Source organism: Ochotona princeps, chromosome 2, assembly GCF_030435755.1.
Source record: "Ochotona princeps isolate mOchPri1 chromosome 2, mOchPri1.hap1, whole genome shotgun sequence".
Classification (NCBI taxonomy): domain Eukaryota; kingdom Metazoa; phylum Chordata; class Mammalia; order Lagomorpha; family Ochotonidae; genus Ochotona; species Ochotona princeps.
In genome coordinates, this window is record NC_080833.1 from 18291235 (window position 1) to 18318923 (window position 27689).

The window sequence follows — 27689 nt, forward strand, 5'->3', positions numbered from 1 at the left end:
TTCCTCGAGAGAGAGATGGTTCATTTTGGCTCACAGTGGGGATTACAGGATCAGGTGGTCCCATGGTCCAGCGTCAGGCAAAGGCTGGTTACGGCGAGCATGGACGCAGGACCAGGATGCCAAGAACAAAGCAAGGCACAACTTGAACTCAAACCATCAAAACCTCCCACCAGATCCACCCTCCAAGGGCATGTTCCCCCAGGACCAAAGACCTCCCTCTCAGATGCAATCATTAAATCAAGACTCCAAGCTTAATCAATCTTGGAGACATGAGAACTCCAACCACTGTATGCTCAACCTGTAACGATGACTGACTCATCCTAGGTTGAATGAGTCCAGTTTGTGTGGAACAAGTTGTGCCCGTGTGCATGGGGGAGGGATCTTTCTGGTACACTACCATGTAGAAGCATCAATATCATAAGCTAAGTTTCTGTCTGTGGTGCCAGCATCCCATATGGGCACCAGTTTGAATCCTGGCTGCCCCACTTCCCATCCAGCTCCCTGCTTGTGGCCTGGGAAAGCAGTGGAGGATGACCCAAGTCCTTGGGTCCCTGCACCCACGTGGGAGGAAGCTCCAGGCTCTCAGCTTTGGATAGGCTCAGATCTGATTGTTTGGGGAGCAGATGGAAGACTTCTCTCCGTCTGTATGTCTCTCCTTCTCTCTAAATCTGTCTTTCATGTAAAAATCAATAAATCTTTAACCAAAGAGAGAATTTTCAAAAGAAATTAATTTTTATCCAAATAGGAAACTGACCTGCTCTGTCCAATGCAATTAGATCAAGGAATCGCCCAGACGGGAACTCCACAGATGAGAGCCGGGGCGCACCTCTAAGGCGCTCCCTTCCCCTGGTGAGGTTCTGGGACTCCCGTCAGGGGCTCACCAATTCCTCCTGCACCCTTCGGGGTTACAGCAGAGGCTGGTTCTCACGCTGCCGCTGTAGCGCCGGCACCGGTGGAACCAGTATAAGGTGGCATCCACACAGGCCGGCCTGGGGCTGGCTCTAGGACTGGAGGGAATCCAGGCCAACGTGAGGGCCCACAGCCCTTTCTGTCTTTCTGTGAAGGCGAAAGAAGAAAGAGAACAACCGCAGAATAAGGTTCCCTGCAGGTGTCTGCGAACAGCTGTTTGAATTCACCCTGGGCCGACAAGTCCTCGTCCCTGGTCAGGAAACAGTTAAGCTGGGCTATCACAACTCCAAGAGAATGAGAGAAATCTTCTGTTTGGGAAGGAGGAGCTGTGCCTTAAAATAACCTGTGGCTGAGGCATCTGCTCAACCCTCCTAAATACTCCTAACGCAGACGCTCATTTTAGAAATGCAGGGACTGAGACTGGCAAGTGAACAGGATTTGCTCCCATTTACCCAGTTAACAGAGCTAGAGCCAGGCCCCACGCCTGTCCCGTGAGCCATTGCTGCCACTGTCCCGCTTGCGTGGAGACATGGGGCCTTCCTAGGTCCGCAGCCTCCATGGATGCGCCCGTCAGCTTAAAAGAACCTGCTGCTGGGCCCAGTGCGGTGGCCTAGTAGCTAAAGTCCTCATCTTGCACTTGCCAGGATCCCATATGGGTGCCTGTTTTGGTCCCGTTTCCCCTCCAGCTCCCTGTGGCCTGGGAAAGCAGTTGAGGTTGACCCAAAGCCTTAGGATCCTGCAACCATGTGGGAGTCCCAGAAGAGGCTCCTGGCTCCTGGCTCCAGATCGGTACAGCTCTGGCTGTTGCAGTCACTTGAGGAGTGAATCAGCAGATGGAAGATCTTTCTCTTTCTCCTCCTCTCTGTATATCTGGCTTTCCAATCAAAATGAATAAATCTTTAAAACAAAACAAAAGGACCTGCTGCTGAGAGGTGGGGATCTCGTCCCAGCTGGCCAGTGGCCCCGAGTGTGGCCTTGTGGGGCAGAGACACACACGTTCCCCTTCGGCACTTGCCTTTTTTTAAAAAAACTATTATTTGTTTTTTTGACAATCTTGACATAATTAGGGTAAAAAGGTTCAAGCACTACAGGAAGATGGGCAAGACAATTAGTTCCATATTATTTCCTTAATATATCTGATGTAAAAGGGGATTTTAAGGGAGAAGGCCCACCCAGTCTCCCACCTGCCCCAGGTCCCGGATGTGGGGCATGCTCCAAGGGTCTTGCTCAAGTGGTTTTGATAGTTCAACAGTTATGAATCGCTGCCACTCTCACCACTCCAAGCATGATGTCGTTGAAGAATCCACTGATTGACATAGTCCATCATAGAGTCTCTGCCCAGTTTTTCACTGCCAACATATAGCTGAGGTGGTTGATTGACTTGTTCTGTCTTCCGTCTCTTCATGGTTAGGGTTCTGAGTCTGGAAGCTCAATTGGGGGGGGATCCCCAAAGAAACTTCGAGGTGTTCCCAGATCAGATTCTTGTATGTACTAGCAAGCACAGGGCCCGGCACAGTCCATTGCCCCGATCAGCTGGTGGTTGCAATTGCTGGGTTGGTTCTGTTTCCATTCCTGTCTTTCACTGGAACCAATGAGTGCTGCAGTCCAGCCTGGTTGTGCCCAGCACATACTCGGCCCTCACACAAACCAAACTGGGCTGCAGCCTAGTCAGAGTGACCCGCAATAACCCCCACCAGGACCACCCCCTGCTCTGGTTTGCCAGTATGTATGGCAGACTAGTCCAGTCTGTCCCACATCCCCTTCTGCTCTCATACATCTCAATGGGTATTAAAAGCTTGTTCCATCTAACCAGCTCAACTATCCAGCCTTCACGGATGTTGTTGTGTGTCTCTCAAGCCACCCCAGCCCCTGTCCTAGTTTTCGTGCCCTTCCGTGGAAGTGGTAACCCAAGAGGGAGGAGCCCACTATTTCCCTCCCAGGCCACTACCACTCCCAGATTATGCACTCTCCAGGTGGTTCTGTGGTTTAACTTGACAGAATTAGCCCCCCAGTGCCAGCTTCTACCAGCTGATGCTGCAGCTAAGCCCAAACAACCCTCACCCATTCTAATTGTAGATTGCACCAGTAGGAACAATCAGCCCAGCCTGGTTTTTCCTTGATCTGGCTCACATGAGGCACACAGGTGTTGTAGCCCTGCCCAGTGTGGTCTGTCCTCATCCCAGCTACTCTCCAGTGGGAGTAGCTGTCCAGCAAGGGAACCACCACTTATTCCCCTGCCGGCTCTGTACCCTCCATTCCTGGTTCTTACGTGTGCTATTTGGGCACTGCGGTCACATCTGGCACAGGCAACCTCACCTTGGCATTCTGTATTGTGTACTGCTTTTGTCGCAACTGAACCTGGCTCGACCCACACTCTGTTCCGGTGTTCAGATTTGCCAGTGGATGATGTGAACTGATTCAGCCTGGTCTGCCCCCGACCCAGGCCAAATGTATGCCAGTGGGACACTTTCCATGGCCTCTTCTGGGCTGTTTCCTATCATGCTTCTTGCGCTTACCTGCAGGGATTGTGTCCCGCCAGAGGAGTCGGCACTTGCCTTTTGCAGGGTGCCCTCCTGGGCTGGAGGGACAGTTCCTGGCCGACCTCCGTGCAGCACTCGGAGCCAGGTTCTGGGACAATTTCCTTTCCTCCTGAGGTTTTTTTCCCCCTCAGGGGCCCAGGTAGGAACAAATATGGACAGAAGGAGCGAGCACTTCCAGATGGCTCCACATTTTGCTTTATTACAGATTGAACAGAGAGATTATTCCAGCATTTCATTAGCATTAATATTGTTCTTATCAAACATGGGACAGGATGGAAGTGAGGTCTGTGTCTAGACTTGCATTTGGGGCAAGGACCTCAGAGCCAGGAGGCCAGATGACCCAAGCGTCCACACTCTTCGTATTCCGGCAGCTCATGACCTTGGAGATGAGAGGTGACACTCAGGGGTTCTTGCACCTCTCCCGGCATGTCCTCCACAGTCCAGGCTAGCCACACTTCCCCCTCTGTGGCAAGGCCTTTGTAAGTACTTGTTTAACCCTGATCATAACACCCCCACCTCAACCCACTTGTGCACACAATCTAAGGCTTCTGGAGCTTCTGAGGTAGCCCTGTGTGGGGAGAACCTGCTTTGGCCCCCTCCTCCCCCTGCCTTGGGTTCACGGGGTGAGACTCAGGATTGACAAGGCATTCTGCCCGCAAGGAGCAAGACCTGCGCATGATCAGAAAAAACGGGTGATGAAGCAGACCTTAGGAAGTGTCCTCAAGCGTTCATCTCTCACCAAGTGGCCCAGGAGGCAGCAGGCTGAGGGCGGGCAAGAGAGGTGCCAGGCGGGGCAGAGGGCCCCTCCCTCTGGCTTTGGCACTTCTACTGCAGAAACTGCCCTTGTTGGAGTGGAGGGAGCAGGTGCACTGGGCCTAACCTTCTCATTCAGCCTCGCGGCACTCAGCTTCTCTCCCACCCCTTCAGGGCTTGGCCCGGGAAGGTAGGTTTGCCAAGCATTCAGTGATTCAAGTCATGGGTGAGTGTAAGATCGACAAATCCAAGATCAAAGCATCCCACTAGCCAATCAGTGGTGTGATTACATCCCCTCCATCTGAGAAAAAAGGGGCAAGCTGACCACCTCCTGAGGGAGGTGACTGGTGCCCCAGGGCAGCCCCCTACCCTGCCGTGCAACCACAGTTCACGTGACCTGTGACAGATGGCCAGCTGCGCCTACAGGCTGGACAGGTGATGGGGGGCGCCGGGAGTGAGCCAGGGTCCGACGCCTTCGATGAGACTGTCCCATTGGTCATAGTCCTCTTTTAGGTCTGAACGGGAGAAAAGCAGGAAGGTCGGGCGACATGTTAACGGTTGAGTCACAAAGTAGTTATCATGGGTTTTGTGGGTCATCCCTAAGGCAAGGAGTACCGGGGACACCATAAGGACCAGAAATGGTCCTCGTGATGGCAGAAGCATTGATGCCCACAATTGACTCCGTGCCTGTACAGAACCCTTACTCAATTCGTGACAACTCAATACTGAAACGAACAGAGAAGGATTCCGGCTAGGGACTGTGCAGGATATCTTTCCCGCATGGCATCATTGTCACCCCAACTCTATGCACCAAGCCTATGTTCGTTATATTCTATAGCAGAGGAAACTGAAGCTCAGGCAAGCCACATGACTTGCCCAGGGTCATCACAGTTGGGACATGAGCGAGAAAGAACTTGACCCTGGAGCAGGAAGGCAGAGCAGACACACAGCCTCCTCCAGGGCTAAGTATCCCAGGAGAGCTAAATCCGGCACTTTCTTGGCACAAGGTGAGGTAAATCCAGCCCACCTTTGGCACAAGGCTTCAGGTGCCATAGCACAGTGGCATCAGCAGGTGGCATGGGCCCCAGGAAAGTGAGGCCCACTCACATGGCAAGAATGGTCCATGGGGAGTGAGCCCTCGGGCCCAAGGATGTGGGCTGAGGGTGGGGACCCCTCTCCATGGTCTCAGGAGCCCAGGTTGTTTGCCAAGAACTTGGCAGGAAATGGGTCCTGGACACGTAAGTGCTGCACGTTCACGCCATCCAAAATGCCTGAGCGGGCTCACGATGAACCACACTCCACTTGGTGCCAAAAATATGTATAAGAAAATAAAAAAAGACAGAAACCTCTGCCTTCCTAGAACTGATGATCTAGCAGACAAAGATTCACAGGAAATGACACAGGATGCCAAAAGGGGACAAGATGGGAAAACACAGCCCGAGGAGGGACGTGGCAGCTGGGGGAGTGCAATGCCTTATAAAGGGTGGCCTCGCTGACAGCATTTTAGCAGAAACCTGGAGGAGGGAGTGAGGAATACTGCCCGCAGAGGGCACAGCAGTGCAAAAGGCCTGTGGCAGGTGTGAGCTGGGACACTGGGAGCCCTGGTGGAGACAGCAAAGCAGACTAAGGCAGTCGGGGGAGCTGGAGGGCCATGGCACAGGGTGTGACTCAGGCCTGACAAAGAGCGCATGCAAACAGCAAGACCTGAGCATGATCAGAAAATTCTGGTGATGGTCCAAGCGTCCTCAAGGGCTCATCCTCCACCACCTCACACAGGCCTGGTAGTGACAGGAGAGCCTAGCCCTGACTCAGCACGGCCAGGCTCACTGCGGAGACAATGGCAGTTCTGACAGAGTGTCTGGGGGCACAAACCCGCTGTAGGGAGTAAGAGCAGCTCTGCTGCTGCCACCTGGACAGGGTAAGGGTTACGGTAAGGGGCGGGCAGGGTTGGGTGCCTGCAGAGCCGAGAGAAACTGCAGCACGGAAGGAGCCAGCAGAAAGGGGAGAACGGGAGACCTGGAGTGAAGCGGAAGAGGCAGTTACGATGCCTGCCTCCCAGCGCCTCTGCTTCTGGTCCAGTTTCCTGCGAACCTCCCCTGGGAGGCAGCAGGGAAGGCTCAGGGCCTGGGTTCCTGCCACCCACATGGGGGATGTGGATGGAGTTCCTGGCATCCAGCATCTGGCTTGGGTGTGGCCAAGCCCTGACTTTTGCAGGCATTTGGAGAGTGAACTGGAAGATGGAAGACTTCTCTCTCTTCCTCTCAAAGACGAAAAGGTAAACAGTGTGACCACCCCCAGTAGCCAGCAGAATGAAGCGGGGCTGCCTGAGACCTGAGCCTGAGCAGGGGATTTACAAGACAGTACAAGCTGCTGCACGTAAGTGGGAAGCCGCGGTGTCTTTTTCTTTTCTTTTTCTTTTTTTGAAAGATAGAGAGAGAAATTCTTCCATCCACTATTTCACTTTCCTAGCAGTCAGGACTAAACCAGTCTGAAGTCAGGAGCCCAGAACTCCAGCTGGGTCTCCCATACAGGTGCAGGGACCTAGGCACTTGAACCATCCTTTATTGCCTTCCCAGGCACATCAGCAGGGCGCTGGATCAGAAACAGAGCATCTGGGACTCAAACTGGCACTCATATGGGATGCCAGAGTCACAGGCAGCCTAACCCACTTGGCCATAACTCTCTCCTCAGGCACAGTCTTGAGGGAGTGAGCACCTTCCGTGTGTTCCATGAAGTGGGAGGCAGAGCTAAACGGCTGAGGGAGGAAAGGTGAGAAGTCATATCCCGAGCCAGCGGGAAGGGGAGGTGGTGGAGGCGGGAGCTGTGTGGTCCCTGGGGAGGAGGCGCTAGTCCTCTCACCATGGCACCCAGATGTGCTGCTATCTGGGGTGGAAGAAACTTCCGGGAGAGGCTCAGTCAGGCCACCTGCAGCTGGTGATTGCAGCCTTCTTGTCTTTGTGTGATGCTAGCCTGAGAGCTGGGGCTTCTTTCAGGCTCGGTCCCACCTCCCATCACCAGCATTATTCAGATCCTACCACCTGATCTCTCTGACTGTCACTCTGGCAATCCCATCCACCCCTGCAATGCGTGATGACGCCAAACACAGGTCCAGTCAACACTCTCTGGCCTGTGGTTTTTAAAGAAATATTTACATAGAAAACGAGAGGCAGAAATATAGGAAGGGAAAGAGAGAGGGGGGGATGGAGGGAAGGGAGAAAGAGAGAGAGGTCCTTTCTGCTGGCTCACTCCCCAGGTGCCTGCAACAGTCAGGGCTGGGCCAATCTGAAGCCAGGAGCCTGGTCCTCCATCCAGATTGCCCACGTGGCTGGTAGGGACCGAGCATTTGAGACATCACCTGTTGCCTTCCCAGAATGCATTAGCAGGCAGCTGGATGGCAAGTGGAACAGCCAGGATTTGAACTGGTGTTCTGAGATCTGGGAGTCCAAAGCGGTGGCTGAGCGTGCTGTGCCACAACGCCCACCCAAGTGTGTGATTTCTGACATCAGTGGTGACCTTCCAATGGCTTCTTTGGAGCCCTTCTTTAAATTTAGCCCAAATACCACAACAACCTCCCCCACCATTCACACATGGTGTTGATGGGTTTGGATTAGCACAGAAGAGGTGGAGTGGAGAGATGCATGTTCCCATGTACAGTGAGAACACCAAGGCTCACAGAGGCCAACGTCATGGGCACAGTGAGAAAGAGCGGAGTTGTCTACACCTCCCGTCAAGTGTCTGTGCTGTAATTCTGTGTATCCATCTCTTTTATGCGGGCTTTGCATATGCCATTAAATGTCTTAGTTCCAAGACATGTCCCTATAGACTGCTGTGCTATGGGGGAATCTAAGGGACCCCACACCCCCCAAACAGGTTGGCTGCCCCCGGGACCCTGGTTCTTTCCTTACCAAGGTGCTTCTGCAGGAAGGCCAGCATGGCCCGCACCATGGTCTCCTGGGCCTCATAGGGATCCAGGCTCCCACGGGTATGACTGGATAGGTATTTGACAAGCAAATTGCCAGTCACAAAAGCAAAGTCGGTCTGACTGTGATGAACAGAACCGCTAGAAGAAAAGAAAAACAAGTGGTGGGAACACAAATTTGCTAGGCACCTGCTGGGTACCAGGGGCTCCTGCAATAGTGCACACATCGTTACACTTGATTCTCATTGTAACTTTGCAAGGGAAGCATCTTCCCCCATTACAGAACCTGAACAAGCAGTTACCGGCAGTCATGCATTGGGGAAGGGCTGGGTTAGAACCAGGTGAGCAGGCTTCCAGGTGGGCTCAGCCTCTGGGACAAACAGCCTCCTTGCGTAGGGCGTAGGCTGAGTCAGCTGCAGTGGGAATAGGGGCCGGGGGTGAGGAGGCAAAGTCTCTGGGCTCCTGTCATTCCTCTGTCACAATAATCTCTTACCCGTGGCCATTCTTAGGTGACTTCCCCATAGCCACACGACCCCTGAGCTCTTTCCTCAGAAATGCTCCATGGAATACGTGGGGGACCTGGGTTCATGGGTGGGAACGTTTCTCTGCTAAGGGCCACAGAGATTTTTTAGGACATCATTTTAGGCCACACAAGATGATGAAACTCAAGATCAGCCCACTACGGATTTACTACATGTCATGCCCTGCCTGTGGTTGCTTTGGCAGGGCTGAACCAAATGATCCTGCAGGCCTTCCACAGCCCCGGCCTGGACATTTCCCACCCCTTTAGATGTGCATTTCAAAAAGTGGGTTCTGGATTAGAACAGAAGACCTCTAACATGACATACATCTAATTCCCAGGTAAAACCCAGCCTGAATTCACTAAAGCAGCAATTCAGCAAAGGAGGAAAAAAATCTAAACATGAAGGTATTTATCTGATATCATTCAGGAAAACTGATTTTTAACACTTGAATTATTCAAGGGCCCTGAGAAAGGCTGTAGAATAATGAACGCACAGTTGAGTCTGGTGTCCTGGGCTCAGCAGAAGAAATGTGTTGCTGCCAGCAGGGGTCACTCTTCTGTGTACTGCTTGCCAAAGTCTACTACACCCATGCTCTTCAGAAAAGCCTCCCTAAAATTGCCGAATGACGCCAGAGAACTCTGAAACCCACCCAGTACCAGCCCCTTTTCTCTCCAACAAATCATACTTCAACATCTGCTTTCCCAGAAAACACCAGGTGAATCCTACAGAAGTCACTGTGGGTGGAGCTTAATGGGCAGGAGGGACAGATGTGACGATCCAACAGGATTAAGACTGTACACTCAGGAAGTATTTAGGCATTCTATCAATGGGCAGAAAGTTTTGGGCAACTGAGAAGAAACAAAAGGTGTCGCGGCTGAGTGGGAAGCGGAGGGCACCCTGGGACCATGACCTTGGGGCTACTCACAGGACAGTGATGATCCTGGACTGCCCGTGCTGGGCACATATCTTCTTCATCAAGTTGATGCTCTCCACCGTCTGGAATTTCTCGGTGTTGATGAAGAACACAGGACCCCGGGCCTGGGGGTAGAAGTCTCGTTCCAGGGGGAACATCCAGGCATCCAGGGCCACGGCACACCTGGAAAGGGATGAGATCCTGGGGACTGCCACATAGAAATCTGGACGAGGTGGGGGCAGGGGAGTGGGGGACTTCGTCCAGTGCTGTGCTGCAGGCATGGCAGGTGCACCCAGCAGGAGGCGCCAGGGCCACCACTTCCTGCAGTTCGAATCCCGGGTGGGCATCACTTTCACCTGCCCCCAAAGACCTCCCAGAGTTTTCACTTCTGGAGAGTAGGGACCAGATTTCCTGGTGGATGGACTTTGGAGGGCTCACGTGCCTGACCTTGGCTGCATGCCCACCAGGGGCTCAGCCCTAGACTTTGGACACAGAGATAAATCACACAAGTCCCTGTTCCCAAGGAGCGCCCTAGCCAGCAGGGAAGACACAACAAACAACTGAACAAAACCACATGGCTCAGTGCTCTGAGAGTGCGAGATGCTGGGAGCCCACAGCGTGGGTGGTGGGGGAGTCAAGAGCCGAACTCTTCCAGCTGCTGCAAAGCTCCAGTGTGAGGTTTTAGCTCCTCTGTCCCTGGTCTCCTCCATCTCAATGCTGGACAATCACTTTCCACATACACAGTACCAAGTCCTGCACCCTGAAACACATCCTATCACCATTCTAACACTTCCCCTTACAAGCCTCCCAGCTCTCAGACCTGTCCTGCTACAGGCCCCACTTCACACAGCAGCCAGAAAGATCTCTTAAAATGTGAATAAGGCTGATTTTTTTTTTTCTGTTTAAAAATTCTTCAGCAGGAGTCAGTGTGGTAGCTCAACTGGCTAGTCCTTCACCTGCAGTGGCAGCATCTCGTAGGGGCAGCGGTTCATTTCCCAGCTGCTCCACTACTCACCCAGCTTCCTGTTTGTGGCCTGGGAAAGCAGTGGAGGATGGCCCAAAGCCTTGGGACTCTGCACCCACATGGGAGACCTGGAGGAGGTTCCTGGCTCCTGGCTTCAGATTGACTCAGCTCAGCTCTGGCCATTGTGGCTATTTAGGGACTCAACTAGTGGATGGAAGATTTGTCTGTCCCTCTTTCTCTTTGCAAATCTGCCTTTCCAATTTAGGGTAAAAAATTACTCCGTGGTCTCATCACTGTTAGAATAAGACCTATACCGTCTGAATCTAGCCAAGAGGCTCTGAGAACTGGTCCTGGCTTCTCACCAACTACATCTTCTTCAATCACTCTCCCCATACCCACTCAGGAGGCTTCTGCTTCACCCCTTCCCCTTCCCCCCAAGGCTTGGCATGGGCTGTGCCCACTAGCAGGAGTGCCCTGCTCCACGGCGGTGATGGGGAACCATTGTTTCCCCCGCAACGGCCATGGACATACTGTCACATGCTTTGCAGGCCACATAAAATGATGAAGTTAAAAATGAGCCTGCTGTCTGGATGTATTGAATTTGGAGTTCCACCTGCCACCTGTCTTGGTCTTCCATGGCTTGTTGGCCGGATGCTCCCCACCCCTACTTTAGGCCTCTGTGGGGCTGGCTGCCTTGCCTCTCCAGTCCTGGTTTATGGAACTTTCTGGGGATACCTCTACATATTCTACCCATCAGCCTATTTTATTTTCTTCACTGCACTCGGGTGTTGGGATGGCATCTGTGAGCAGCTTCTTCAGTGTGTCTCCTCCCACAAGGACATCACTCCATGAACTCAGAGACCTTGTTTATCACTGCATCCCCAGCACCCAACCCCTCAGTGCCTAGAGCGCAGTAATTGGGCAAAAAACACCTGCTGAAGGAATGCGTGAATGGAGAAGTAGGAAGCTAACAGCAATGGCATCACCTGGAAACTCACCGAAACTGAGTCTCCTGGGCTAAAGCCAGGATAGCTGTGGCACCTCCAAAGGAATGTCCCATCACAGCCACACGGCTCATGTCGATGCTGCCCTGAGGAGAGTGAATTCAGCCAAGTCAGAAACTCAGGACTGCTTTTGTAGGAACTCCCCCAAGGCCAAGAGGGCGAGCCCCGGGAGGCAGCCAGGCAGGCAACCCTGGAGTACAAGTTCAGGTATCTACGTGTGAAGGAGTGGATGGGGACTGTCAGATTCCACCTACACTGGCCAGTCCAAAAGCATGTTGATGGTAAGGGCCCTCCCCACTCGCCAGAGCCCCTGGCTTAGAAACTGGTCCCAGGGGAATGCCACGTGACCACCCTACAGTGGGGGAGAAGGAATGGGAAGATCCTTTGACCCACCCCCTGGCCAGGGGTGCCATACAGAGACCAACTTGATCCCCACTTCCTCTTTAGGGATCTGTCCTGATTTTTATCTAAAGCACTGGGGAGAAGGGAATGACTGCCTTGTTCTAACATGCAGCATCTATTTTGGAGTGTCCCCGGAAGCCGTCAGGACCTGGTTATATAAAAAGCTAAGACAGCTCCCTGCAAAGGGGTTTGGGAATTCTCTCCAGGCTTTGGGGGCCCAGCGGCCGCTCTGGAACCCTGCTGCCCCTGCTCCCCAGTTTTGATCCCAAGGCTTTGTACTTCAAGTCTCCTGATTGCCCCGGGACCTTGTGAGTCACAAGTTGGCTGCATGGCCCCTTCTGCTGTCACCTATTTGTATACCTCTAAAATCAGAAGTACCCACAAATCTCCTGTCTTCTCCTTTGTCGACCACCATTGCCCACTACCCAAACAGGTCGCAGTTCCTCCTGTGTCTTCCCAGAGGTGGGTTCTGCGTATTCAGGGAAACTTGTACTTGTCCTTGTGCACATGACACTTAATCACATGATACTTCCCCTGTATGCAGATGTGATATTGCAGCTTACTTTCTTTGTACATAACAATGCTAGTACCTTAAGTCCTCTTTTTTACCCTGTGGTGTGGACAACAACGGATCACCAGACGCAGAGCCAGACTAGTCCCCTGGGAGGCTGATGTGGCCCGGCAACCTGGTTCCAGCCAACTCAGTGTGGGTAAAAGTGTGCTGCCTCCACAACCAGGGTGGTCCATAAAGCCCTTGGTACCAGCCTCATGCTGCTGTTCACTCCACTGCCTTAATGTATACAGACCATGAACTTAAGACTCCCACAGTGAAGAAGGGACAGGATTGCAAGAGGAAAGGAAGCTGGACTCCTGAAATGGCCACCCTGCCCCCTGCAAAGGAGTGCCCAGTGGGCTTCATGGAAGAGAAAAACCAATTTCTACTGGATTATAGCCACTGACACGAGGGATTTATATGTGATGCCAAAGAGCATTATTCAAATGAATCCACTTACTGCTCCACAGCTTATTAAGCCAATCTTTCTGGTGGGCATTTAGGTCACTCTCACTGTTGCTATTACAAACAAGACTGCAAGGCATCATCTTGTACACACATCATGCTGCATGTGTGCAGGTATCAAAGGATCACTTCCCGGAACTAGAAGTTGCTGGGTCAAAGAATATGTGCAATAGGGACCAGAGCCATGGAACAGTAAGCCAAGCTTCCACATGTGGTACCAGCATCCCACATGTGCTGGTATGAATATGTGCATGTTTATTACAAACTACCATCGCCACAGTAACCCCCATGGATGGAACAATGTGCACTCCCCACTAGCAATAGGGGTATACTACACTGCCCTATAGCTTTGTCAACTGCCTAAGTGTTAAAATTTCTGGTCTTAATCTGTCAGGGAAAACTAATTCGGCTTTTTCCATTCTGTGTTTCCCACCAGAGACTGTCTCTTCGTGAAGCTGGCTGGACTGCAGTCTGCCTTTCCCAGGGCCTGTGACAGGTTCATGGGCGTAGAGGCCAGAGCTCTGGGCCCAGGGCCCCTGCGTGCCCCATGGGCCTGGCCAAGTACCCGGATCCCAGGTCCTGCCTCACCACTGGCCACTGGACAGTTGCTCCTCCCTGGAAGACATCCTAACCTTTCACGGAGACTTTTCTAAAGGGGCCGCAGGGCACACAGCATAGGGTTTAGGGTAAGTTAGCCCCAGTTGAAGGTCTGGTTCTATCATTTAGCTCAGTAATCTGGGTAGCTGCTTAGCTTTTTGATGGTTGGTTTCTTTTCATGGAAAGAGGTCAGAGTGCTTATTTCATATGCTGAGTGAGGAATTCTTATTATAAATGTTCATGTGTGGCAATTCTTAACAGTGAACAGAAAGTTTGTAGGAAAATGTGTTATGAAAAAATGATGTATGGATTTCAAAAATTTTTGCACCATTTCCCATGAACTTCTTGGAATACCCTCCGCATGTACCATTCTTACTCAATGGTAATGAAATTGACTACATGGGTATTAAGCATGCCATAGACAAGTGGTAACTGAAGGAGAACATATTCAAACTATTTTGCTAAATGAGAAAGCAGCTGCAAGACATTTTGTATTAAATAACACTATTGTTTTTGTTTTTTAAAATATACACCTATTTGATGCAGTAGGTTAAGCTGCTGCCTGCCATGCTGGCATCCCTTATTAAGTGTTGGTTCTGGCTACTCTATTTCTGATCCGGCTCCCTGCTAATGCGCCTGGGAAAGCAGAGAATGACAAGTGCTTGGACTCCTGTGCCCATGAGGGAGGCCTGGATAAATCTCTTAGCTCCTGGCCATTTCATGAGTGAACCAGCAGATAGAAAATCTCTCTGTTTTTCTATGTAACTCTGCCTTTCAAATAAATAAATAAATATTTTTTTTATTGAAGATTTAGTAATTTTTGTTGGAAAGGCAGATTTACCGAGAGAAGGAGAGACAGAGAGAAATATCTTTCATCTTCCGGTTCACTTCCCAAATGGGTGCAATGGCCAGAAGCCACGCCAATCCAAAACCAGGAGTCAGCAGCTTCCTCCAGGTCTCCCATGTGCGGGCAGGGTCCCAAGGCTTTGGGCCATCCTCCAGTGCTTTTCCAGTCCACAAGCAGGGAGCTGGATGGGAAATGAATAGCACGGACATGAACTGGCACCCGTATGTGATCCCAGTGCTTACAGGCAAAGAATTAGCCAGTTAAACCATTGCACCAGCCCCTAAAAAATAAATCTTTACCATATATGTGAATGAAATTTAAATCTATATAAACAGATACACATAATACATGTTAATACATTTTAAAAGAACTGGAAGAACAAACATTAAGATGTAAAAAAAAAAGTTTCTTTTTTCTGCATGCTTTTGTGTGATTTCCTGGTTCTCTGAATAGAGACTGAATTGTTTTTGAAATCAGAGGGGAAAAATGATTTGACAGGGCTGGAGGCTGCAGAATGTCTCCTTTCAGTTCCACAGTCAGGCTGGTTTCAGCCAGGAAGCTACTGGCTCCTGGTTTTGGATTGGAGTGGCTTCTGGCCATTGCACCCATTTGGGAAGTGAACCTCATCAGACTCCTGGGAGGCTTCCTGGGGTTCTCTCACAGCAAGGGGCAGACTGAAGCAGACACAGCTTGTTGCTTCGGGGCCTTCCCTTTGGGGGACAAACCATCTCTCCCCTACCACGTGGCCCAGGTGATCAGATGAGGCTGACAATCCCACCTTCAGGTTTCTCTGACCTCCCCTGAGTGCCCTGCTGAACCCTATAAAAACACACATGCACACACATGCACACATGCACACACACGCACGCACGCACACACACAAGGAGAGCAGCTTCTCCCTCCGCACAGTGAGCGGAGGCACAGGAATCCATGCAGGACCACAGTCTTCCCAGACGACTGGAAGCTCAGAGAGGGACTGCCAGCAACCATCTTTTTCAGGTAATGCAGAAGAGGCTGGTGAGAATGAGGCCCACAGAGAAACTGAGCAGGAGAAGGGAGAGAAGGGTGTGTCTGAGACCTTGGATCCAGCTACACCGGCCTAAAGCTGGCCTTTGATCGTCCTAGTCACGAGCTAGTAAGGTCTTGCTTCTAGTTTAACCTAATAAGCGGGGTTTTCACTATTCGCAACCGAGAAACGTCTCGACGAGTGTGTGAACTCGGAGTCATGTCAGCTGCCACCTCACCTTCAAGGTCTTCAGATCCAACCCCCCAGGTAGGATGTTGTCAATGGTCTGCCCGGCCGCTGCCTCCCGCAGGACTCTCAGCACGCGCACACACTCCCTCGCCCGTTGATGCACCTGCAGCAGAAACAGGTCCAGAGGGAGTTGGAACATTCCACAAGCATCCAGCAAGAATTCCACTCAGCCACTGAGCCACAGAGGAAGGCAGGGGTGGCTTGCTGCATTTCAGCAGGCACCACATGCCCTGTGTCCTGAGACAGTCCAGCTACCTGGTAGCTCACACAACCACTGCCTCACTGCACAATGGAGTCATCCCTGTTGCCCAGACTCTACCTACCTACCAAAAGGGTTGTCAGCAGAATAAAATGAATTGCTGTATACTAAAACATTTTTGAAAACAAGCAGAATTAAGTGTTTTTATTAACCACCCGGCACTGGAGTCAGCTCGCCTATTTATAACACATGTTTTGTCTGTTGGGCACTTAACTGCTGCCCCCTTACTGTCTTGCAAGGACTGCCCCAGGCTCCAGATGCAATCGTGGCTTTCTGATGGGAATTTCCCCTCAATTCTCTCCCTAGGCAGGGAATCCCTTCCTAGGATTTTTCATACTGCAATTGGGTGCAGTGGTGAGGCTTGAGGGGAGCAACTCCCCCAGTCCTATTGTCTAATGAAGGTGCTAACCATGTACACTTGGCTACCAGGAGGGTCCTAACCTCAGCAAGCAAGCCCACTGAGAGGCAGAGGTGAGAACTGAAAGCAGGCCTGGATGGTATGCACACAGCCAACCTCTTCCAGTTGGCCCCTTTCTTCCCCTGAGGAAGCTTAAGCTGGGCTACTGCCACTTGTAATTTTATGAATATCCCATTGATTGCCACTGATGCAGCAATTCACACAAGACTGAGATCTCAGGAGCTAAAATCAGCTCCAAATCTTGCTTAATCACTGAGTCCGCCACGAGACGGCAGGTTCGTTCACTCCCTCCCAAGCTGGCCTGAGCCTACCTACCTGTGGATTCCGGACATGGAACTCCTTCTCCCCTTGCTCAATGCGGCGGAAGGGGATCCACTCTTCTTCCAAAGACTTGGTGGTGGTTTGGTGCTCCTCAGGGGCCTGCTTACAGAAATAGGTGGTCGCAGCCGACTGGTCCCTGAAACACACACAGGCATCAGGGAGGAAGCCGAAGCCTCTCTTAATGCTCTTTCTCACCAACTCTTCCCTTTCAGCCACGAAACTTGGGATCCCCCTTGAGCTAGAAAGGTAAAACATCTGGGGGCATGCAGAGGGCAGAAGATCCCAGGATTGTGGAGACAGAGTTTGGTGTGCACCCCAACTCAACTTTGGACAAGTTATTAAATATTTGAACCTTGATTTGTTTTCTCCTCTTTAAAATGGATAGGATAAGTGCTTTGAGGGGCAGTGGCAAGATAAGAAATGCTACGTGGACAGGGTACTGGCCTTCCCCAAGCTCACCACAGGCCCTGGGGTCTGGACAGCTCGTCGGGACTGCTACCCCTCACCTGTGCTCTGGCAAAGCAACCACGAAGCCATGGGAGGCCAGTTCCATGCAGAAGGCTGAATACAATGTCCTAGAGATTCCAGAAAGAACAAGGAAAAAGGCATCAAAGATTGGTCCGGGCTTTGCCCCCAGGGTGCTGTGTCAGTGGCGGCCCCCTCCTCAGACTGAACGGAGTTTTCGGCCACCTCCAGGTGCCCTCTCAAACCGGCACTGACCATCTCCCACCAACGCTGCTATTTGTAAACTAGTCACAGTCTTTTCTGATGCCACCAAGGGTCAGTCCAGCACCTTCCCCTAATAAACTTGGGTTGCCAGGGCTCCATTTGTGTTGCCTAAACTGTCTTAAGTTTCCCAAGTTTTCTGGTGAAGGTCCTTGCGGATGGTGCTCACATGAGGTCATACGGGATCATCCCTAAACACACTGGTCATTTCTCTAATGGGCGATTCCTCTGTGATGAAATTTTTCCTTGAGAGGCAGACAGAGATACCCATTACCTGGCTCTTCCCCTAAACTGCCTGCAACAGACCTGGTTAGGCCAGGTCACAGTAGGAGCCAGGAACTGAATCCAGGTCTCCCACAAGGGTAGCAGGAACCCACACATTTGAGCCATCACCTGCTGCCCAGAAGGGTTATGGGTCAGAAGGAAGCTAAACCGGGAGCAGAGCTGGAATTTGAACTTGAGCGCTCTGACACAGTGGCATCTTACTTGCTGCACCAAATGCCTGCCCTTTCATCTGTGACTTAACAGGTGGATTTCCTGTGCGTCCTCCAACTTTCCTGAAAGAAATGGAATAAGGCTGATGGTGTTGATGGCCTGTTCCAAACACCTTTAAACCAGGTAAAACCTTCCTCTGAAATAAGAGACCCTGATTCTTAGCTGATGATGCTGTCATGGCTACATCTCCCCAGCCTCCTCGACAGCCTTATTGCCTGTGTGGTATTCAATAGAAACATAATAATTCAAAAACTTGAGTGAATTTTAAGATTTCTTGTCAATTTATATTAAATTTTTTAAAAAGTGAGGCAAGTGCTGTGATATATCAGGCTAAGTCTCTGCCTGTGGTGCCAGCACCCCAGTTTGAGTCCCAGATACTCCTGTTCATACACCCACATGGGCGATTTGGAAGAAATTCCTGGCTCCTGACTTTGGATCAGCTCAATTCTGGCCATTGTGACCATCTGGGGAGTGATCCAGTGGATGAATGATGTTTTTGTCTCTCCTTCTCTCTGTAAATTTGCCCTTCCAATAAAAAGAAATATATATATTTTTAAAAAGTGAAGTAAATGTTAATATTCTATTTAACTCATTATAAGATATAATTTCTATAATAAAAGTGTTAATTAACATAATCTTTTCTTATGCATTTATTTCAGAAGCACAGAGAGCACTCTAATCTGCTAGCTTACTCTCCAAGTGCCCACAACAGCTGGCCATGTGCTGGCGCTGAATGTGGGAGACATAACTCAATCTAGGTCTCCCACACAGGTAGCAGAACAAAGCCACCTGAGCCATCACCACTGCTCCCAGGGTCTACATGAGCAGGAAGATGGAGCCAGGAGCAGCTGAACACTGAAACAGTCGTATACTCCAACATGGGATGCGGCATCTAACTGGCATTTCAGCCATAAGGCCCAACACTCACCCCAAGAACTCTCCATTTAAGACTTCCTGGAAGGTCTAAATAACACAACTGCTTATGACTCACTGGCTAGAGCAGCTCTATCATGGCAGCTTCCTATCCTGTGTTGTTACATCAAACCCTTGAGACATGGCTGGTCCATACCAAGGTATGCTGCAAGTAGAAAACACACACTAATCCCAAAGAGTTCAGATATTTAAAGGACCTGAGAAGACCCAGCATGATAGCCTAGCAGCTGAAGTCCTTGCCTTGAATGAGCTGGGATCCCACATGGGCGCTGGTTCTAATCCCGGCGGCCCCACTTCCCATCCAGCTCCCTGCTTGTGGCCTGGGAAAGCAGTTGAGGACAGCCCAAAGCTTTGGGACTCTGCACTCTCATGGGAGACCTGGAAGAACTCCTGGCTCCTGGCCTTGGATCAGCGCAGCTCCAGCTGTTGTGGTCACTTGGGGAGTGAATCATCAGACGGAAGATCTTCCTCTCTGTCTCTTCTCTCTCTGTATATCTGCCTTTCCAATAAAAATAAATAATCTTTAAAAAAGAAGAAAAAAAAGGACCTGGGAACCCAGATTGGGTTCTTGGCTCTAGCGTTTGGCTTCAGGCAGGGGCCTGTGGGAAGTATTTGGGAAACAAACTAGCAAACGAGAGTGTGTGTTCTGCCTTCAAATAATTAATTACATATGTAAAACAAAACAAAAACAAAATGGACAATGTTCCCTTCTTTTTTTTTTAAAGATTTTTTTTTTTTTTCGAAAGGCAGATATACAGAGAGAGGAGAGACAGAGAAGATCTTTCATCTGATGGTTCACTCCCCAAGCGGCCTCAATGGCTGAAGCTGAGCTAATGCGAAGCCAGGAGCTTCCTCCGTGTCTCCCACGTGGGTGCAGGGCCCCAAAGGTTTGGGACCATCTTCCACTCCTTTCCCAGGCCACAAGCAGGGAGCATGATGGGAAGTAGAGCAGCTGGGACATGAAGCTGGGTCCACATGGGATGCTAGCACTTGGCAGGCAGAGTATTAGCCAATTGAGTCATCATGCCAGCCCTGTTTTGTTTGTTTTTGTTTTTTAAAGACACGTTTATTTAAAGAACTAAGAAAGTAATGTTGACAACCATCTGCTGCCTCCCCACGTCCACTGTGCACTGTGAACTCTAGTCCACATTCCAGCTCCTCTAGCAGAGGCAACATCCCTGATGTGCTTATCTCCAATGCCAAGAGGCTGGTAGAAAGCAGGTGCACAGCAAATGTCTGCGGATGGGAATGAACAAAACACAACTCTCATACTCAATCAATATGAGGAGACTTTGGTTTGAGGAAAATGGGGTTAAAAGGTAAGTTTATAATCTGGTGCAAAAGTCTTCGAAACCCATGAATAGTTTTTTCATAATATGCATTGTCCAAGAACTTTCTGAAGTTCTCTCACATTTCCTGTAAAACCATCACCTGTTGGCACTGTCCTAGGCTATGGAAGACAGACACAGTCTCTGCCTTCATGGAGCTTGCAATATAGTGGGGAAGACAGACAAGAACAGTAACATGGGGCCGGCGCTGAGCTGCAGTGGGTTAAGCGGCCACTTGGGATGCTAACATTCCCATTTCAGAGGATCAGTTAGTCCTGGGGCTCTGCTTGCAACCCAGCTTCTTGCTCATGCACCTGAGCAAGCAGCAGCAGACGGCCCAAGTACCAGAGCCCTTGCCATCCACATGGAAGATGTAGATAGAGTTCCTGGCTCCTGGCTTGGCCATGGCTCAGTCCTGGCTGTCGCAGGCATCTGCAGAGTAAAGCAGCAAATGGAAAATCTCTAGCTCTCCCTCTCTGTTGCTTTGCTTCTCAAATATTTAAAAAAAAAAAAAATATATATATATATATATATACTAAAAAATATACACTAGAAATAAAACAAAATCTGGATTTGCCTCAGAGCATGACCTAATTATCTAGATCAATGAAATTGTTGGAGAAAATGGAGGTTTGGGAGAAATTTATTCAAATATAGTATTTTTCCCTAGGAATAAATTATACCTGATATTTAAATTTTGACCCTCTACGTATTCTTTGTGCTATGTAAATTTATCTAAACAAAATAAAAACAAATGCTATTTAGTCTGAAGAAATTACACCAATAATGAGTCCAATACTGAGAAATGCAGGTTGTCTCATACTGTTACATACCTGGAAAACTTAAGCTAACATAGGGATCTGTTGGGTGTCTCTAAGAAAGAAACATCCAAATTAAGAGCTTGAAGGTAATTTGGAATCACCAGACAAAAGAAGGAGAGTGGGGAGGAGAGGAGAAAGAAAATGTTCCAGGCAGCAAAGAAACAGCCACCAAGCAGAGAGAGAGAGACTCACAGGGCAGGCCCTAACTGTGTTCTAAGTAAGTGAAGGAAGTGAGGGAAGATCAATTTATCCAGAGTGCTGGAAGTCGGCGTGGAGCGAGCAGTGAGGCTGAAGACATTGTCCAAGAAGAAAACTAAATGAAGTGCAAGGAGCTATTGAAGTGTTCTGGTAGGGTGTTGAAGCAAAGCAGGGTAAGCTGTTGCCTGAGATGACAGTATCCCATGCTGGAGTGCCAGTGCCAATCCTGGCTACTCCGCTTCTGATCCCCTGGGAGGCAACAGATGATGCCTAAAGTACATTGCTCCTGTCACCCATGTGGGAGACTAGAACAGAGTTCCCAGCTTCTGGCTTCTGCTGATCCAGCCCTGGCGGGCCACTGTGGGAGTAAACCAGTGGATGGAAGATCTATTTTCTTCAAAAATAAACTCTGCCTTCAAAATAAGTTTTCTTAATTAGGAGATGGATATTCATTCATCGAATCAACAAACGTTTACTGAGTACTTACGATATATAGGCATTGTTCCAGGTGCTAGAATGATGAGGTCATATTTGGTTTAAAGACAGATCTCCCTGGCTTACAGTGTGCACAATGGTTGGGGGCAAAGGGGGGAGGAAGGCAAAGATATCACCTGCTAGGTGAGGAAATCTTGGTTTCCGCAGGGCACCGGTGTTATGGGTGGGATTCGCAGTGTGGGCAGCCATCTCTCTGGGTGCATGACTCGCTGTACATCAGTGCTACACCCAGAGCAGTCCCCGAGCATACACCAACCGCCCAGCTCGAGCTCCTTCTAGTGCTTCCGGGTGTGACACAGGCAGGGAGTTCCACGTGCATGTTTACACACATGTGCTGGAACATGTGAAGCAAGGACTGTGAAGGCCGCCACAGGCCCGTCTGGGTGACAGGGCTGACAGGGGTCAGGGAAAGGTGCTCTAGAGAAGGTGAAGAACTGAGACCGTGGGAAGGAGCAGATGCCATGGCAGCCACTGGCAGGTCCTGCCCTTGGAGAGGTTAAGACTTGGAGACAAGGAAGGTGGCAAGTATGGCAGGGATCTGCTCTTACCTGAAGCCTCCCATGCCATGGGAGAAGATGATCAGGGGATATCCAGTGTCCTTTGTCTTAAAGGGGCCATTCCAGCTAACAGGTAGGCGGTAAGATCCTAACAGAGACATGGGCTATAGAATGTCTGGCTGTCCTGACGTCATTACCCCAGGCTGAGTGGACACAGGCATGGGTGGGAACCCAGGGTTTTTTCCCTCATTCATCCCCAGGGCTGGTAAACCACCTATTTCCCAACCTCCCATCCAAGGGAGAGTGAACACAACAGGGACAGGAACACACAGCCAAAGGGCCAATACTGAGAGCTTAGGGGCAAATAACTCCCTGGGTGCCGAGGTTCTAACCGTGGGGCCTTTGGCAGAAGACAGCAGGACTGGAGGGAGAGCTGCAGGAGACTGCAGGCTCTTTGGCTTTGATTTACATAATAGCCGTGCAGGGTAGGAGTTAACACACGCGGAATAAACACGTTTACAGCCACCCACAATGGAAGATACTCTGTGTCCCAAACCCTGCCCTGTGGGCTCCACATGCAACCCAGACAGGCAGCTCTGCAAAGTGTTCAGACAGGTTAAGTAACTTACAACGGCCACCCAGCTGGCAGATTACAAAGTCTGGATCTGAGCCCAGGAGGAGCTAACCCGACAAGCAAAGCCTCCACTATGTAATTTTCTCTCCAGCATACCCTATTACAAAGGCGGACCCTGCAAGCTTTTGGGTACCACAGGGGCTTGGCAATGTAACTGAACGAGTAGGGAAATGGCTGGGGGGCCGGGCTCGTCCTCACCCACAGCCAGGCTGAACAACATTCCCCCCCAGCGCTTGTTGAACCGCAGGTAATCAGCCAGGCCTGTGTAGTACTCGTAGCGGGGAATCCACAGGGGCTGCTCTACAGTGGTCTCTGCCTCTTGGCAGGGGTAGAAGATTCGAAAGAAGGTTCCCTGTAGGAAAGCAGAGAGCAAGAAGCTAAGCACTGTGTGATTCCCCAGCAGACACCCCCCGGGCAGGCGCATGGGGCACTAGCAAAGCGGGGCAAAAGTACAAGCAAATGCACACTACACTAATCTACTCAGCCTTTTTCACCTTGAGGAAACCCAGAGAGAAGCAATCTTTTTTTTGAGCATACATGTTAGGCTTATGTGATTTCAGTCAATTGTATCTTCAAATATAATAGTCTGAGTACTTGAAACATTCAAAGTGCTTCAAAGTGCTTGAAACATTTAAATCTGGCCATGAACCCAGGCTTGGGTGGCACTGGTGGGAGTGGCAAGTCCCTCTGGCAGGCTGGCCGGCCTTGGAAGCGGCAGCACACCCACAGTTCACAGGGAGTAGGTGAAGGGTTACCAGACGTTGTGTGCCTCCTGCAATGAGGACAGGGCTGGCAGAGACAGACCTAGATTGGCAGAGATTTGAAAGCAGGAGGAAGCAGGTGGAGCCAGCAGAGGGACAAGAAAGACCACTGCCTGTTCGCCCAGGTCAGGAAGGCAATGCCAAGGGCATGGGCCCAGGGCTCCTCCTGGGCACACCCCGGGAGCAGGACAGTTAGACCCCTTTCCAGACCAGGCATCTGCCCTCCAGACAGGCACACACCTGTGGGCTGCCTGGGAGGTGAGAACCCCCTCATCTCTGCCTCCTGGGATAGTTCTATTTAGGAAAGAAGAAAAGAGTTTGAGCAGATAGTCCTGGGGGTGCCAGAAGGCAATCTAGACAGCTCTGACTTGGTTTCCTGCCCCTGGAATCACATAGCCAGGGCTGCAGCAAGCATTGCACCGTGCAGGCAGAAGCTGTGGACATGCTGGAGGTGCTGGGGACACTTACCTGGAGACCCTGACCCTCCATCACATCGCTGCAGCCCACCGGGTGGGGGCCTGTAACCTGGGGAAAGCACACAGACTGGCTGGCCCCCATCCTGTCACCAGCTGACTCCGACGACTTGGGCAGTGCTGAGCGGGGTAGCTGGGAGGAGGAACACAGAGCAGTCCCTTGTTGGCTTCCGGCTTACACAGGCTATCAGCCACCCGCCTTTCACCTCCTTATCAGGTCATCCTGCCTGCCAACCGTGAGCCAAATCTTGCACCTCATCTACTCTGACTTTACCAAAGTGGGGGCTGCCTTTTTTTTTTTTTTTCGGTAGTTGGAGGAGTTGGAACTGAAAACCTCCCAAGAAGTGTTTATTCAGCACTTCGTCACGTGCCCAGCACTGCACTAAGTGCTGTGGAGACCACAACGGCCTCTACGAGGCAAACAATAAACACAAAGATCCCTTACTGACCCCAATAGCACCGGACAAGCTCTGTGCAGGCACGCACCTCACTGACCTCTCTCAACAGCTCTCTGAGACAGGCACTGGGAAGGCCTTGTTGTAGCGAAGAGGAACTAGGGTATAGAGAGCTTGGCTAACTTCCCCCAGTGACCCAACCTGTCTAATCCAGAAGCTAACTTCTAAACCATGACAGGTCGGCTCGTGGGAGACACAGACCACACACAAGTACGAAGTCACCAGCCCAAACCTGTGCTGAGCCTCGGATGATGAGGACGCTCAGAGGGGCCAGGGAGGGGCCAGGCTAGACAAGACATCATGGAAGAGCACAGAAGGGACGAGCAGGGGAAGAGATGGTGTGGATAGCCGATGGGAACAAAGGCGTGCCAGCGTGCGGGCTTCCGAGGCCACAGCGTGCCAGAGCTTGGCTGCTTCCTACACTGGGGCCAAAGGCATCACCTCCCGCCCCTCTTCAGCTTTCTCGGCACCACCCCACCCCCACCGTCATGATACACACGGCTTTGTGTGTATCATGCCATTTTACCCTTACCAAAATCACCGAGATGTGTAATATCACCTCATGTTGCAGGTGAGAAAACTCAAGCTTGAAAAAGCCGGGTCATCTGACCCACCACAGGAAGCTGGCAGAGCCGAGCCTGGCTCGAGGGCAGTGTGACTATTTCACGGAGAAAGAGCTCCACCGTCCCACCACCCACTGCCTCAGGATTTTGCTGGGGCCAACTGCTTCCCGTTTTGAGGGTCGAGCCTTAATTAATGCAAGCCAATGATTCCTGGCCACTCTGTGGTTGAAGAGGCGGGCACATGGCGTTAAATGGGTCCTGTCTGGTGGCTGAGTGGAGCAAGTTCTCCCTTGTGTTGAGCAAAAGTGATGTTCAGATGTCACCTGCCAAGTGGCTGTGAACTGTGGTAACTACTTTGGACCAGGGGGACGAACTTGTCTCCCAAGGTGACGGGCAGAGAACGGACAACCACAGAGGAGCCACCTGTGTGGAGTGAAAGACTCCCTGGGTCAGGCCACACCTGAAACCCAGACTTTCTCTCTGCTTTAGAGAGACTTAATTATTGAAAAGACACAGTAGCAGAGAGAGAGAAAAAAGACAGAGAACATCATCTTCCATCCGCTGCCTCACTCCCCAAATGCCTACTGAAGCCAGGGGCCAAGGACTCCAACGAGGGCTCCCACATGAACGGAAGAGGACCAAGTACTTGAGCTGTCTTCAGCTGCTTTCCCACACATATTAGCATGGAGCTAGATCAGCGAGAACCTGAACTAGGCACAACAGCCAAGACTTGAACTGATGAGTTGCTGGTGTCGCAAGCAGCGATTGAACCTGCTGTGCCACAATACTGGGCTTTAGGCTTACTTGTTTAAACCATTTGGATGCAGATTTCTTTTTTTTTTTTTAAAGATTTATTTATTTTCATTACAAAGTCAGATGTACAGAGAGGAGGAGAGACAGAGAGGAAGATCTTCTGTCTGATGACCCAACCCTCAAGTGACCGCAATGGCCGGAGCTGCGTCGATCAGAAGCCGGGAACCAGGAACCTCCTCTGGGTCTCCCACATGGGTGCAGTGTCCCAAAGCCTTGGGCCGTCCTCAACTGCCCTCCCAGGCCACAAGCAGGGAGCTGGATGCGAAGTGGAGCTGCCGGGATTAGAACCGGCGCCCACATGGGATCCCGGTGCATTCAAGGCGAGGACTTTAGCCGCTAGGCCACGCCGCCGGGCCCTGGATGCAGATTTCTATTATTTGCCCCGAAAGTATCTAACTGAATCCACCAACTCCCAGGCCCACGGTGTTAATTAGATTATTCTGCTTCCTTTAATACGCTCCAGGAGGGACTGGGAAGATCAAATCAGAGCCTATCTCGGGGCCCGGCATGATAGCATAGTGGTTAAAGTCCTCACCTTGAACATGCCAGGATCCCATATGGTTGCTGATTCGTATCCTGGCAGCCCCACTTCCCATCCAGCTCCCTGCTTGTGGTCTGGGAAAACAGTTGAGGACAGCCCAAAGCTTTGGGACCCTGCACCTGCATAGGAGACCTGCAAGAAGCTCCTGGCTGCTGGGCTTAGGATTGGCTCAGCTCTAGCTGTTGCACCCGCTTGGGGAGTGAATCTTCCTCTCTGTATCTCCTCCTCTCTGTATATCTACCTTTCCAATAAAAATAAATAAATCTTAAAAAAAAAAAAAGCCTGTCTGGGCAAGCAGAGACCTTAGAGATCCTTTCTGACACTGTACCCGGCAATCAGCCACAACCAGCACCCACTTGGGACGCTGGTGCCACAGGGCAGGGGACCAGCCCACTGAGCCACTGCAGGAGCCCCCAAATAAATAATCTAAAAAAATTATTTTCTTCCCATGTAAATTTAATTTCTTAATTTTTGCTTCTCTGAAGCAAATTTGAAAATAAACTGCCGGTCTGAATTCATGGCCTTGCTCCTCTCGTGGTGCAGGAAGCACATGAGGACCACCTGTGGCTGCGGCCACAAGACTCGTGCCATCCACATGACAGTGCAGCGGCAGCATGCCCTGGCTGTCAGGACAGATAAGCCAAAGATAATCAGATAAAAGGCCCGACAAGAGCGCTCCTCCCACGCAGGGGCCGAGGCCAGGGGAAGGCAGGGAGGGTGGCTCTTCAGGTAGAAGACGGCGTGAGCGAAGGCACGGGCCTCCTCGGGCAGGCTGCAGGAGAGGCACACGGTGCCGGGGGTGGGTGCCAGGGGGAAAAGGCTGTGACCCCCTGCAGAAGGGGGTAGTTCCGCAAGCGCGAGGCTGAGGGGCTGAATCAGGGGCACGAGGTGGCAGGTGTGAGGGACCCACAATGGAGGCCCAGCCCCTCCACAGCCTCACAGTCCCACTTGGATGGGACAAGGGATACTTGCACATTCTTGTGGGGCTGGAACAGGGACAGGGTGAAATGACACCTTCAAAACACCTAGTGGGGGGGTGGGGGGAAGCTCACACAGCAGTTAAGATGCCATCCAGACTGGGAGATCCAGAAGAAGCTCCTGGCTCCTGGCTTTGGGTCAGCTCAGCTCAGCTCTGGCTGTTGTGGCCACTTGCAGAGTGAACCAGCAGATGGAGCATCTTTCTGTCTCTCTTTCTCTCTGTAAATCTGATTTATCCTTCCAATAAAAATAAATATTTAAAAAAAAAAATAAAAAGCTGCCACCCAGACATTCCATTACAATGTCTGGAGTCCCCGCCGGTGCACCCAATTCCA

The 27689-nt window shown here is 51.0% G+C and overlaps 1 protein-coding gene across 1 annotated transcript in view; it reads right to left on the reverse strand.

Annotated features, from left to right (window-relative positions):
* Positions 1 to 3636: 3636 nt before the first annotated feature.
* PAFAH2 (platelet activating factor acetylhydrolase 2) overlaps positions 3637 to 27689 on the reverse strand; it is a 29597-nt gene continuing 5544 nt past the window's right edge. The window contains exons 2-11 of the mRNA XM_004592230.3: positions 24000 to 24137; positions 22969 to 23122; positions 22188 to 22284; positions 17150 to 17218; positions 16638 to 16779; positions 15635 to 15748; positions 11521 to 11612; positions 9571 to 9741; positions 8108 to 8262; positions 3637 to 4717 (exon numbers count right to left, since the gene is read on the reverse strand). Of these exons, the coding sequence (XP_004592287.2) occupies positions 4623 to 4717; positions 8108 to 8262; positions 9571 to 9741; positions 11521 to 11612; positions 15635 to 15748; positions 16638 to 16779; positions 17150 to 17218; positions 22188 to 22284; positions 22969 to 23122; positions 24000 to 24089 (1179 nt within the window). The 5' untranslated portion in view covers positions 24090 to 24137 and the 3' untranslated portion in view covers positions 3637 to 4622. The remainder of the gene's footprint in view (positions 4718 to 8107; positions 8263 to 9570; positions 9742 to 11520; positions 11613 to 15634; positions 15749 to 16637; positions 16780 to 17149; positions 17219 to 22187; positions 22285 to 22968; positions 23123 to 23999; positions 24138 to 27689) is intronic.